Source organism: Streptopelia decaocto, assembly GCF_964273445.1.
Source record: "Streptopelia decaocto genome assembly, chromosome: 6".
Taxonomy (NCBI): Eukaryota; Metazoa; Chordata; class Aves; order Columbiformes; family Columbidae; genus Streptopelia; species Streptopelia decaocto.
Genome location: NC_138660.1, coordinates 1,494,595 through 1,509,680, shown reverse-complemented (window position 1 = coordinate 1,509,680; position 15,086 = coordinate 1,494,595). Strand labels below are relative to the sequence as shown.

The 15,086-nt window shown below is 44.7% G+C and overlaps 1 protein-coding gene across 8 annotated transcripts in view; it reads right to left on the bottom strand.

The window, feature by feature from the left end:
• The window catches only part of TIPARP (TCDD inducible poly(ADP-ribose) polymerase), a 36,165-nt gene that overhangs the window by 15,540 nt on the left and 5,539 nt on the right, over window positions 1-15,086 (bottom strand). For 4 of the 8 annotated variants that reach the window (XM_082055736.1, XM_082055735.1, XM_082055733.1 and 1 more), the window contains 5 exons: window positions 12,389-12,502; window positions 10,767-10,871; window positions 9,981-10,062; window positions 8,967-9,030; window positions 1,385-2,385 (listed from right to left, as the gene is read on the bottom strand). In XM_082055736.1, coding sequence (XP_081911862.1) covers window positions 1,385-2,322 — 938 coding nt within the window. In that variant the 5' untranslated portion in view covers window positions 2,323-2,385; window positions 8,967-9,030; window positions 9,981-10,062; window positions 10,767-10,871; window positions 12,389-12,502. Of the gene's footprint in view, window positions 1-1,384; window positions 2,386-4,990; window positions 5,454-5,617; window positions 5,855-8,966; window positions 9,031-9,980; window positions 10,063-10,766; window positions 10,872-12,388; window positions 12,503-15,086 lie in introns of those variants that run through there. The other 4 variants (XM_082055738.1, XM_082055739.1, XM_082055734.1 and 1 more) reach the window with 4 other exon arrangements.

The following is a 15,086-nucleotide window of genomic DNA, read 5'->3' as shown; positions in this document are numbered from 1 at the left end:
ACATTTTTTCAAGACAATTCTAAAAAATATTATTATTCCCTCTTACATATAATTCTTATTTCCTACTTCACTTTCATTTTCAGCGTGGGTTATCTATATTCCGGTATTGTACTCAGTAAAAAGGCTGAATGTGTAAGGCCAATGGAGCCTGAGTTTTAGTCCCTAATCCAACGTCCAGAGAGGTGAAAGTAAAGCCTCACCTTGACTTTGAACACTAGATTTGGTCTCTGCTGCCTCATAAGAAATCTCAGCACAGTAAGTGGAAATTAAAAGATGAAGGAAGGAGGGATATATATCCTTTCTTCAGGAGGTGGAAGGAAGAAGAGGCAGTGAGAACAAATCCCAAGGACTCAGATGGCAAAGGCAGTTGGAGGTTTTTACTGCACAAGTGTCACTTTGAACTGACTGGGACTGGAATGAGTGGGACCAGGCTCACAGATTATGGCCGGGGAGATAAGATATGAGACATTCGCATCGTATGCTTCCTCCAGAAAGGAAAGAAGAAAAAGAGCAGTCTACACCCTGCGCTCGTAAGAACACGGACTGTATAGATCTGATGGCCCTGTCAACAGCAGCACTCCCACCCCTGCTCACAATGGAACCTGCGTTAGAAAAGCCGCGGGTTTGTTTTAGCTCGCGGGGTGCAGGATCAGGGCTAAACTGGTAACATAACCAGGGAAACGTGAGAGCTGGTTTTTAATTTCAGAAAATGAGTAAACACTGCTATGTACAGAGGAAACGATAACTTCTAATAAATGGTTTAACATCCTCAGATGACAACTTAAACAGACGATCGGCATTTCTGAACATATTGATCACGTTGTTCAGGGTGAATCAGCTGAAACATCACCATGTATTATAAACTATATGAGATTTCCAGTCAAAGGACTTAAGAGAGCACCTGTTAGAGTTCAGTTGCTTAGAATGCAACGATGAAAACCGTGCTTGGAGAGGCTCCAGTCAATCTGTCTGCACAGCGACAGAGCGACTGCTCCATCATTCGTTTCAGTCGCTGCAAAGGCTCATTCACGCTGCCACTTTTTCAAATCCAGAGAAAGGACTAATTAGGAACAAGCACATGTTACACAACAGCCTCTGTCAACTCTCAGTTTCTGCAGAACTGAAGTTGTCTTATTTCACGTGCTCCAAGTCCTTCAGCTTCAATGAGTACTTTCCAGGCGCTAAACAGCAGTTTAAATAGGTGTGGAAGAACTTTCTGTTGTGGCAAACTTGTTAGGTGTTATTGTGGTAACATCATCAGAGAGGTTTATAAAACACTTGTATACAAAACATCGGGAAAAACAAACACACCTTCTGCTATAGTTCTGCACCGTTGCTTGGTTAAGCACCCTTGCTAGTAAAGGAAGAAAACTCAGTTACCTACCGATACTTCACTTTGATCCTGTCGTTGTCAGGGTTGCAGTAGAGTCTCTCCAGATGCTCCTGGGCATCATTGGTGACACTCTGCCAGCTCTGGGTTGCTGTCCTCCTCACCTGCCAATGGTACGGCAAGACGGTGTGATGCTTGGGACAATCGCTGCCATAAACACAAGTGCCCTGGAGAAAATCCACACAGATCTCGATCCCGTCCTCCTGATGGGTGTGATATTGCAGCTGGTTCAAGAGCTCAAATACCAGATCAAGAGAAGCTTCTTCACTTTTATCCTGGAATATTCCAGCACTGAATTTATTGCTTGGGTTCAAATTGTATTGCATTGGACAGCTATTCTCTTGGAATAGGCCAGATGTGTAATTTTCCAGAATCTTGTCTGGGAACAAAGGACAGGCGGCAGCATCGCCAGCAGCGGGGTGCAAAGGGTGATCCTGGAACGCTTCATTCCCGTGCTCAGCAGCAGGTCCAGGCGCAGTTTCTGGTGGGAAGCCCTGCTCTCCGGACTGCCCATCCTGCTCCGCGTGCCCAGAAGGAGGACGAGCTGCTGGCAACTGACTCTGCACATCTGGAGCTGCTGGCATCAGCACAGTCACGTTATTTTCTGGTTGGGGGCAAGAAGTACCAAGGTCCAGCGTCTTTTTCACAGCAGGTTCACATAAATCACTATGACCAGCACCTTGGCCTCGGGGCACAAAGACCCGATCCAAGGTCCCAGCTCCCAGCAAACTGGTAAAGATTGGTTGCAAAGCCCGCAGAGTTTGTGTGTCCAGTCTCTTCTGCACTTGCTGCTTCTTCTTGAAGCAAGGCTTCACCGGCGGGATCTTTTCCGACAGTCTGATCTGAGCAGGAAAGTCCTCTGGAGGAGGGCGCTTCATCCCCGGGCGGCGAGCCGGCTGCACCACGCACGCTGGCTTCAGCTCCGTGTCCATCGCACACACACTTTGCTCTCTCCAAATCACTTTCAAATGTCCCAGAGCCTCACAAGAACCAATCTAGGGCAGAAAGGCAAACAAGACAGTTAATCTCTCTAATTGCTCATGGTTGACACGAACAAGATCACCCCTGGAGAGGATTTTGAGCCAGCGACAGCAAACTCCTCCCCTCTCTGTGACTGTGGGTAGCTCCTAGGCACGTAAAGCATGAAACCAGCTAAACTCGGGCTAATTAATCCCAAACACGCACTCATCGTCTTCTCACACATGAAATCTCAGACACTCAGGCACGCACACACGGTCCCCAGAGGGGGGGCAGGAAAGGGGGATGGTCTGACGCGCTGCTCCTTGTCATGATGTTTAATAATAAACAGTGCTCGAGTTCATTATATCCTACAAAAGTGAACATTGCATTGTTCATTTTTACGCCTCCCTCACACACGAACCTGAGAACAGAAGCATTAGCAGATGTACAGCCCTGAACCTTCCCACCACGCTTTAAACATTTATGCCTCGTTTCTTCTTCCACCAGATAAATGGGCAGACATACACATTCCCGTCCTATTCCCATATATACCTCTGACATACACATTCCCATCCTATTTGTATGTATCTCAGATGAACACATTCCTATCATACTCCCATATATCTCAGATGTACACATTCCCCTACATCTCAGACCCACACATTCCCGTCCTATTCCCCTACATCTCAGACGTATACATTCCCACTCTATTCCCCTATATCTCAGACCCACACATTCCCATCTTATCCCCATGTATCTCAGACTCACACATTCCCATCTTATTCCCATATATCTCAGACGTATACATTCCCATCCTATTCCCTTACATCTCAGACGTACACATTCCCATATATCTCAGATGTACACATTCCCATCCTATTCCCTTACATCTCAGACGTACACATTCCCATCCTATTCCCCTATATCTCAGACATACACACTCCCATCCTATTCCCCTATATCTCAGATGTACACATTCCCCTATATCTCAGATGTACACATTCCCATCCTATTCCCACGTATCTCAGACGCACACATTCCCATCCTATTCCCCTATATCTCAGATGTACACATTCCCATTCTATTCCCACGTATCTCAGACGCACACATCCCCATCCTATTCCCCTCTATTTCCCCCCCCCAGCAGCATGGTCGGAGAACCGCTGCCTTCACCCATAGGAAGGGCAAACTCCACCCTGCCTCGCCCGGGGCCCAGGGTTTAACCCCGGGCGCTCCAGCCGCGGGAGCGCGGTTGGGCCGGTGCGCTCCGTGCCCGACGCTCCCCCGGGCGCTCCAGCCGCGGGAGCGCGGCGCCGCAGCCCGTGGGGCCGGTGCGCTCCGTGCCCGACGCTCCCCCGGGCGCAGGGCCCGGCTCCCGTGCCCACGCCGTGACTCAGAGCGCGCTCCCGGCGCACACCGAGCTCAGCTGCCTCCTGCCAGCCTCGCCAACAACCATCCCGACCGGGCAGCCAAGGAAACAAAGGGGTGGGTACTCAGGAACAGGCGAAAATAAATAAGATGTCTCATATGGGACCGGGAAGCAAGCTCTGCGCCTTTTAATCAGCAATCTTGTAATGTTTGCTTACGTTTAATTAAACCCTCTTCCACCTCCTCGCACGTAGCCTCAAAGCTCAGAGTGGAGCACTTGAACGATTATTTCCTGGACAAATGCATTCCTAGCAAGGTAACTTCTCACTGCAAAACCAAATCCCAGAAAACATCACATTCAGCAGTAATTTCTTACTACCGATGTTTTTCTCTGGAAAGTTTCTCACCTACTCTTCCTTATTTTGGAACATTCGCTTATAAAGCTTTTGCATTACCCTGGGAAACAGCACGTCAGGATTGCCAGGAAATAGAAAAAAGTTGTACCTCTCCAGTTTCCCACTTTTTGACTAAATTTAAAGCAACCGGTATATTTGTTTGCCAGTTAAACTCCAAAATTTTTCTTATTCTTTCTTATTCTTCCACAAACTTGCCAGGTCATTCTCCTTCTAAACCATCAAGGGTACTTTATACCTTCAAGTAACTTCAAAGGTTTAAGAACCCTCAGCTCCTAAAGGAACCAGACGCTTCACTTCACGTTGCCCAGGTTTATACTCAAGAGGATCTCAAGGGGTTCAAGGGGTCCCGCTGTGCCAAGGAGCTAAATAAGTGACTTCTGGTCATTTTTCAGCCATATCTCTAACGCTATTTTGATTTTGCTATTGCTGCCTTGATTATCGTTTAAGTTTTGCTCCTCTTTCTAAAGAACTGTTATTGTATGGAGTTGAATCGCCCGACAACTCTAAACATAGAAAGCAGTGGGAATGAGGAAAATCCTAATTTGTTGACATTTCTATTTCAGCATTTTACCATCCCAAAACAGTCGCTATTATTCAGAAAGAACGTGAACAACCAGCAAGAGCAATGCTATCTTTGCACAATCTGTTTAAACAGAGGAAGATCTCCGGGTGGGAGACTGAGTCCACACCAACCACACCTCCTTTTCCTATGCTGAAGAAAGCAAGTCTAGTGGTCCTAAAATAATAACAACACATAAAACCAACAACTAAACACAAAATCTAACAGCAAGAGCGAGCAGAGCCTGCCGGACACACCGCCTCCAACTTTGCCCAGGTTCTCCGCGCTGAAACCTACCGGCTTGTGCTCCTCGGAGTGAAATTCCAGCTTTGGACCCAATTTCAGGACACCTCCAAAACACGATCACTTTGGTGGCGGGGGGGAAGGGGGTAATAAATAAGCCGACCGCTGCAGCCCAGCGCTCGCACGCCGGTATTTCCACCTTAAAAACGCCGACCCGCCCGTGGTGCTGGAGTTGGCTCCGGGGTTCCCAGGAGCCGGCGGGGGGACACGGTGCCCGGAGCGGCAGCCGCTCTCACCGCCCCGCGGTGGCTGCCACGCCGCCCCGCAGCTCCTCACATCTTCTCCTCCTCCTCCTCCTCGCTGTTTTAAATATCGCTTCCCCGGAGCGCTGGGCCGGCGGCTGCGCGGCCCGGGGAGGAGCTGCGGAGCGGCGGGGCGGCTGCGGCTGCTCCCGCCCCCGGGCCCGGAACCCGGCCCGGCCGCTCCGCCCCTTCACCCCCCCGCCCCGAGGGGCCCGGCGGACAGACAAAGGCGGGCAGGCCGGAGCGTGCCCGCTGCTGCTGGGGACAGCGCGTCGTGTCGCACGTCCCCGCGTTCCGCCCGCACCGGGGACTCGCTCACCCTCAACAGCAAAGGGTGAAGAAATCCCTGTGCGTTCGGTTTCACCTCCCTAGAGCTCACCAAGGAGGATTTCCTGAGGCAAAAATAACCAGAAATGGGGCACGGCGAGCGCGTGTGCGGCCGCACGCAACGGAGCCGCTCCCGAGAACGCGGCGCTTGTCAGCCCGCGCTGCGCTGGAGTCACGCACCGGTCGCAATGAACTGTCCTGGCTCCAGCCAGCGATAGCACGCCCAGCTTCCAAACGTGGCTCAACTTCTCAGCCCGAGTTACTCAAAGAACACTAATTAATGAGTAAGAAGCAAACCAGAAGCCCATCCTGGAACAGTCTCACCGTGACTCATTTTCGGTACCTACCGGGCGTGAGCTCAGCTCCCTTCTTGCATGGGGCCTGTGCTGCTTTAGTTACCGCCTGTGACACGCCAGGAAAGAGAAAGCATGAAGTACAGCAAATGTACAGAATTACAGGAAGCTGCTATTTATTTACAGGTGGGATTGGTTAGGGGCACGGTGAACTGTGCTGTTTTGGCAGCGCTGTGCGTGTGACGGCGCGGTGGGGTTGTTCCGCGCTGGGGCAGCAGCCGGGATGCTTCCCCGCTGAATCACACGCGCGTGCTGCTGGAGGAACTTTCCGTAGGACACGTCCGCTCATTCACACGGACTCCGCACCACCAGAAATACGAGCATCTGCATCACTAACCTGACCAGATAAAATAACTTCTGAAGAGGTGAATAACTTCCGAAGCTGGGATTTATGTTGATGGAACACCTATTATCCGCGGTGGTGTGTTCTTTTTAAATAAAGCCACTCTTTCATTCCTTACGCTCAGTGATTTTACGAAATTACGTATGCAGAAATTACAGGCATCTGGGAAGAAACTGTCATTTTCAGATGTCATAAGCTTCACAGCGCGCTTTGAAAATGCTGCACAGCTGTGTTTATAATGCAGGGAGAATATGCCATTTCCACAAACAAATTACAAAAATTGCGCTTCGTGCAGTTGGAGCAGACTTCTTAGAGAATGACACAATAGGGGCTGAGGAAAGCAAACATCCATACCTACAGCAGCGGAAAACAAATTATCATCTCTAAATTAATTGAAGTCCTGAGTGTCTGAAACATCAGACAGGCAGAGCCTTGCCCTCTGTCTGGACGTGCAAACCCAGAGCCTTACCAAGCACGGTGACTGGCGATGCGTCACCTCCTCATTTACAGACAGATCTGTACACGCTCGCATTTATCTTCTATTGCCAGAAGAGAAATTATCTGTTTGTAACAGCTTATTTCATGCAGGAGATATAAATAAGCAGCACATATGGCTGAGCTGCACAGCACGGTACACAGAGCTCCCGCTGCAGTGGGAGTGTGGGCATGGATCTGAGGGAAGACGGAGGCCCAGAATAACCATCTTTCTCCAAAGAAATGTATAATTAAAGGAAATACATCACAGCACACCAGCAGATCATACACCCATGAGGAGGCTACCCCACACAAATATATCAAGAAACTATGACCACCACCAATGTATGATCTCATTTTTAAATACACATTTACATCTTAAGCAAGAGAAAGCAAGCTTTAATTATTGCTCTGAGACGGTAAACTGCATCGGAATGAATGCAGTAATTTACAATTCTGACTTGCAAATAATGGAATAATCAGTATTCACACTTCACTTATTTACTGATGAGAGGGAAATGTCTTTGACTTAAATGTTCACGCTAAAAAAAAGGTTCCCAGGCCCCAACACAATTTTTTCCAGTAACAGAAACAAGACCTTTGCAATACCTGCACGATGAACACTATTAACTCCTCCAAACACACCCCTCGACAGGAAGGTTAACCGGCCTGGTGTCGGGCATGAAGTGAAGCCAGCAGATGTTGGAGGGGGCTGGAAGGACGCTGGGGAGCAGGTGGCACCCCAAGGTGTGTGGCACCTGTCTCACAGCCTCCTGCTCTCTACGTTTTCAGTGAGAAGGGAGAGAAGCAGTCGCTGCCACAAGCTCTTACTTTAGCTCCATGTATTTCTGCCAGATAATCCAGCAGAGAAGTGAGCAGTTAGACTCCACATTCTCTGTCTCCACAGTGAGTTTAAGAGTGGCCTATGCCACCGTTTGGAAATCAGGTCATGGTCAGGAGGTCCCGATATAACCCCATTCATAGAGGGCCCCAGAAATCAAAGTCTGATCTTTTTGACAGTTGTAGTTCTCATGTTCCCAGGATGCCTTTACCTTGCAAACTGCCTCTTCACGACCTTCGTCAGGCTGCTCTAATGCAGCACTCCCTTTCAGGTACACATTAAATAATGAGAAACTACTGTCAATGTACTTTTCAAGGGAAAGTGAAAGTTCCTGAAGGAAAGTTAAAGCAGAGGGTGATGGTGATGCTGTTACAGATGTGCCCAGTGCAGTAACATGCGGGGAAAAGCTCTGGTTCTTACCAGGTAAAGGTAAAACTGAGCTGTGTTAAGAGATCTTTTGCCATCAGAAACTCTTGGTGAGCAGTGGGTGTGCGGAAGCCCCCTTGTTAAAGGTTATAAACCCCTGCAGATGCACTTACGGGAACGTTATGAGTTGACATTTTGGGGAGCAAAACCAATGCAGTATATAGACCAACATGCCTTAAAACCTTTTTCCGCTGATTCTTTGTAACCAGGAAAATAAGTTAAGGAAGTTAAAAATACTTCCCTGCCTTCAGGATATCTTTCCAAACTGCATTATCTAGCTCTGTCAACCGTCCAAAACTGCTAACACGTTTACATTTTCGTTTTCTCAATTATGGAGCAGGTGAGCATCGAAACTACTGAAAAGAACGGCAGGATGTTATGTGGCATTATCTGGCACACACCTTAATACCTCCGGCAGCCTTTCCAGATACAGTGATTCAAGGTCATTGTGCAAACCCAACAGTACGGCAAGACTACTTTTCATTGATAGTACAACAATTCGTTTCATTCATAGAACAATCATCACAAAACCACTGCGATCATTCCGAGATCTTGCTACTTAACACACAAGTTGCATGACTGAAACTCGTGCTTACAGGAACTTAACGGGCTGGAAGGTAATTTATTTTGAGATTAGGTACAATCCTGTTCTTCAGTGGTCTTCGCTGATTTCAAGGTGTCAAAAAAACTCCTCTAGTGAGGAATCTCAGGGCCACTGTCCCACATGTATTTTAGACATACAGAGTATAAGCAATTATCTACCTGACTTTACACACCAGGCCAAAAGGAGATTGAAGTTGACTTCACTGGTACCAGAGTTTCCTTCAAGAACTTCTCCGTCATTTCTCCAATTTAATCAGAACACAACATTTGACATTTTTTTTTAATTGCTTTACAGCACTGGATTTTCTGCTATGTAAAAGTAAAGAAATCAATACCTACAATTACTATATAACATACTTACATCCGCAGTTTCAGGCTTTCTTTCTTAATATTATTATGGAATTACATTTTCTTCATCTTGTTTGCTGTAACAATTAAGCAAAAGTACAAAATGAGACATAGCCAAGGTTAAGCAACAAATCAGTGGCAACTGGCAGAGGACACAGGTCCCTTGACTCACACAACAGCACCTGACAAGGTGAATCAGCCATTTAGTACTTCAAAGAGAAAAATACAAATGTATATGCCTCTTTCTTTGCTACTTAGCAGCAGATAGGAATGCTGAAAGTAATAAAAAAGGAACGAAAGTTGTTACTCTTAAGCTACTGAACCATTATTTGCAGTAGGAAACAAAGTCATACCACCTTTATTTTAGTAAAAATACTAAACTTCTGACTTTGATTTAGCAGTGGAAAAAACAATCAATGTTTTCCAGTACTGAACAAGATATATATATATTTATTATGGAAAGAAACATGAAACTCAGGAATCAATCCATGTAGCTAATTTTTACCGTAACCCTCTAAAATGAAGCAAATATACAGTTCTTTTCCATACCAAAGCTTGAAGACAAATGCTAATGACCTTCAAATAGCGTTTCAAGCCCTGCCCTTGTTCTGACATGGCCGTGTGCCAGCAAGGCAGGTAAGCACCAAGGGAAGAGAAATGTCAATGCTGCAGCGATTTTTTAAAAGTGAACAGATGGGAAAAGAGCACCTCTGATCCGCTCACCCTGTTAGCAAGACCTGCTAACTCTTCCATAGCTATTAGATTCTTGCAATAGTCCATTTTTCATGACATATGTTAACTTAGTCTATATAGACTTCTTTCTTCTCCCTTACAAGATGCATAATTGAATATTTATAATTTTTATTTTCTGTGCATATTTATATCCTCCATCTTAATACCAAGACTGCTAATTTTAATTGGCTTTTCTTTAGACGTGAAGAGGTGTGTTTGTGTGATGGTGAGATAACGCAAGCCAGTTTTCACTGATGAAAAGGAAGAGAGGGGAGGGCAGCAAAGGTTCACTCACCACCTGTGTTCCTGTAGCCTTTGCTGGGGTGACACCTCGTGGGCTGCACCTCACTCATCTGCTTACACATGATGACCTAGAACTGGTGTAAATGGAAGAAGGTGGCTGGTTTATAGTCTTTGAAATAAAAATCTTCTTGCTAGTTAAATGACATATTCACTGTGTGGTGGTGATTTTTTAGTAAAACCCCATATTCGAAAGGAAAGTATAAAAACTAGAGTAGTTCGAATTCATCAATATTAGTAAATGAAACTTTTTGACTCCAGACCCAACTTTTAAATTTTCAGCTAGCAGTAACAAAAAATTGTCATTTCCTTCGTCTCAAATTCACCTTCTTTTAATATCTTCTACTAGCAATTCAAAGTTTTAAAAACACACTATTCTGTTTTCTTATTTAATAGACCTAATGTTTGGTGAAAACAGCATTTCTTAGAAAAAAAATAACCATGTATTACACATATGAGTATCACCACACTTGTAGCTATCTTGCTGACTATCAGATAATCTTATCTCTGCAAGTGAGTTAAGATTCATGGATTTGGACGTGATTCAAAACAGGCCCCTTTCCTGGAAAATCTATTAATCATTTCTGCAGAGATCTCTCACTGTCCCAAGACTGCAGTCTTATAGCAATGGACCTAGAACTTTGGCCCTACATGTGCAGCAGAACACGTTAAATGCTTTTAACATAGCAGTACAGTAACATTATATAACTTAAGCTGAAGCTTTACTAAGAGTTTCTGACGTATCTTATGAAACAAGAAATAAAAGTCATATTGGTCATACTCAAGTCAGCAGTCTCTCAAGAAGTCATCTTTCTGGGTGGAGTTTTCTTCTGCAGCTGTACCATTGTTGTTCCAGTTTGAGAGGAAAACTGACGACACTTCAAAACTTAAAAAAAAAAAATATATATATATATATATATCTATATATCTATATATCCCTAAGCTTTACTCTTAAAATGCAGTAGCAAGAATTTGCAGGTCATCAGGTGCAGATTAGGAACAGGGAACACATTTTGATAAACTAAAAAACCCCAAATGTCTAGCTAGGATGTTGTGAGTGGAGTCTGCAGACAGCCCTTCATCAGGGTAACAGGCTTCTGCAAACAGTGCCTCTTCTTCAAAATTCAACGTCCTGACTCGCTTACCTGCAAAATATTGTGTATCTGTCTATTCATGTACCTGTCACAGACTGGAGAGACCTCAGGGACATTAAACTGATTAAAGCCTCAGGAACATTAAAGTGATTAAAGCCTCCATCCAATTCTGAAGTTGATTTAGATACATGAGTTAATACATAAAATGATAGAAAATATGCCCACAATGGGGACAGGCTCGTTCGGTTTACATGGCATTTTGTTGAACTGGTGCACCCTCTCGTGGAAGTCTCTTCAATCAGTACAAGCCATGTGGATTTAGCGAAGGCCAAGGCAACACCTGCCAGGCGTCTGTAACTAATATGAGCAATTCAAACTCATTAATATAACACCATGTCATTTTACAGATTGTTTTGAAGGTTAACTCTAAAGCGCTGATGACTCTAGAACACATGGATCCCATGAGAAGGTAAATAGTAACACGCGGATGGCAGTGCTGTGGTTTTGGTCCTTTAGGCTGACTCGTATTTAAACTAAACAGAACGGGAATGTTCCTTTATACGGCAGCGTTGGCCAACTAAAATTTAAACAGCTCTAAAATTAACAGCTAGTGCTATCTAATACATAGGTAGTTTACTACCTACGTGCAAATTATGTCTATTCTTCAACCAAAAATTCCAACAAATTATAAAGAGACCCCTGGAAGGTAACAGTACCGTGGTATTTGACATCTGAAAAAACCAGCCAAGAGCTGCTCACTACAGCAAACCTTAATCACAGCTTCAGTTACCCAGTAAACACTGATTCTACAAAGACCTGCAACACCTTCGAAAAACTGAAGGTGTGAATGAAGATCTCTGTAGATATCCCTTGAAAAGGTCAATCCTTACAATATAAAAGGCAGAGGTATTATAAATTTGATAGCTCTTTCTTCCAAGCTCTATATGACTCAAACAGCAAGAGGAAAACAGCAACTGATTCACATCTTAAATTAAACATTAATGACTAGAAGTTAACACTAAATCCGACAAAACATTTCTTCTAACATGCAGGAGATGAAGAACAAAAATTTGAAGCTTGGGAAATACTGTTTATGTTCAAATCCTCAAATTTAATTGTGCCTCGTGGAAATGGCAATAATAATGGAAATTATTCACAAACATATCACATGCATCCAAGGGACACACAAAAGTTCCAGATCAGCTGTAGCAACGCTGGAAAGTTCTAACCCTCACTAATGATACAAAACCATCTGGAAGAAAGTGGGATAAGTCCTTCGTTTAGTCTAATACATATGTAAGCAACCAACCAGAAGAGACGCAGACGTTGCCTCAGAAATCCCGCAGGTCTTCCACCGGTACTGCAGGGCACAGTGTGTCTGTGTTGACTCCCAAAGCCTCCCCGCTGTCGATATTGTGAGCAGCTGGATGGATACAGTATGCAGAACACATAAATAAAACCAGAGCGTTAGATAATATCCTGCAGAAAACGGCAAAATGATTGCTACGTTCAGCAGATGTTCTTTGTGTGAAATAGCCTCAAGTCACTATGAGAGGAGATGCTTTACATTTTAGTGTGAGAATATGCATTTGAAAGATTATTTCTTTATGGAAGAGTTATTTTGTGGGAGTACACTAGAGATGCTTTATTTCTAGAATTCTAGAATTCTGTGTGTTGCTGAAGTCAGCATTACAGAAGGGCAGATGATGCTGCCTTGCTGTATTCATTCTGTTCAAGAAGATTTTTTTCCTTTTATCTTTTCGAAGGTTTTTTAAATAAAGGAAAAAACCTAACTTGGAAGAATTCCCTTTAACATATAGCTGTAGGTTGAGTCTAGCCATGACTGGCTAGCTAGAAAACACAACGCTAATTCTGTTTTCTATGGATGGATTCATCTCCAATCCATACCAATATGGCATGAAGTCAATGAACCTGAATCAATTCAGCGCAGAGCCAGCTCAAATCTGCAGCACGCTCAACATGACCGCAGGCACGCAGCTCTAACACCCTGCTGCCAAGAGCAGCTCCGCGCAGCTGTGCCACAGGAGTTCTCAACTATTTTCCCACAATATGGGCCTTACATCCAGACAGATCCTCCAAGAACGCTCTGTCCCAGCTGGGAAGCGATGCCCTTCTCAGTGCTTGCGCTGCTGCACCCCGCCTGACTCTCACAGAATCCTCCCTATCAGTATTTATCAGATTTCTTATCTCCAGCCTTTTTATTAACTATACCTGAGCTCAACCATTACCTGAAGTTCTACCACTGGCTGGAGAGGACTCCTGTGTACTTCATTCTGTACCAACCATTACAGCTAAATGGGTATTACCACGATGAGTTCAAACATTTGTCACGTGCAAAGCCAGGTTGTGGTACGTATGATTACAAGTAACCGTTCAGAAGATGAAGCAGTCAGAAATAACCCCTTTTCTTCACTTACCCAAACATTCTTTACATGATACTTGAGTTTCTAGTTCATCCTTACTTTAGAGATTTGCATTTTAGAAGCCATCAGCACTTGGCTGGCCAACTCTTCTGTCTACAAGCTACACGCTGAAATTTTCCTAAGGCAAAGATCCACAAGACATTTGCCCAACTGAAGGCTGCAGGAATGGGAAACCCCGAGATAACTCACAGGTGGGAAGTGACACCAACCACCATGAGATCCTCCTGCAATGCGAACGGCTGAAGCAGCAGAGGGTGGGTGGGCGCCAGGATGACACATTTCAGACCCAGAAACCCCATCTGGCTGACCCCCTCCCACTACCAGGGACTCAGACCTGAACTGGACCAGTGTAACCCCACTGCAGATCACCCGATACAGCCCTGCTGTGGGGACTACATGTGAACTGCTTATAAGAGCCGAGACTTACTTTCACCCTCTATTTCTCCACCACATCACATCAGATCCTACCAGGCTGCAGAGCACACATGTGCAGCATCAGGCTGCACAAACCTCCACTGGACCCAAACCAGGGGATTTTGTACTTGATCAGAATAAAAAGATATGCAAAAGGATGAAATAAAACACCATAATTTTGCACTTCTTGCTTTCAGAGGCTTTTATTTGGATTATCTGTGGGATGTGCCTGTAGATCTCAAAGCCACACAGGAACCACACCTGTTGAGAAACAGATGCCACAGCTGCTGCATATTACGTTCATTCTTAATTGTAGAGTTTAGTTATTTTGCAAATATTGCATTTGATATTGCTTTCTAAAAGTGTGGTCAGTTCCATGCTCTATCTGGGATAAATGCTGCACAAACCAGTCCCCTGAGATACTATTTACAGACATGATTTCATTCATTTGGTCTACATGCAGAAGAACCTACCAACCACAACTTTAAAAATGCTAAAGGAGGAAACCAGAGCAGATGAAACCATTTCCAGACACCAAAAATGGGTCACATATGCTACCCTGAGCTCCCTTCAGATACAGTGACACAGAAATCCAGCAATTTCCAGCTTTTAGAAATGAAAGGTGAACATAGCAATCCAATCTTTCAATGCAGTGTTGTCACAATGTAATGTCAGAATGTGAATGAGAACTGATAAAGAATAGTCAGATTATGCCTCCAATTTTAAACCTCCGACATCACAGAACGTTTCAAAAAAAGCACAGCGCACAGAAGAACTGGAAAGCTTCTCACCCACCTTGTTTGCACAAAGACAGCAGAAGCTGCTCAGCCGATGAGCGTCATGCATGTTTATTCAAAGGTTTTTTTTCTTTTATTTCAACAATCCCAAATCAGCTGATCCAAAACTCAGAACACTAATCCCTCACTGCATGACAAATTTCAATACCTCCAAGTAAACAGCGGGATTTCAGAGTAATAGAAAAGCTCAATTTTGAACAAAGAGGGGTTTTTCCATCTTAACTGTAGTGAAACTTTTGCTCTGCTGTAATTTAATTCTTGGATATAGTTTAGTCCACTGACTCTGGAACAAATGCCATTGAGAAAGTTAGTTTGTATTTAGATGTGAATATGAAAACCGAGCAGTTTTCAA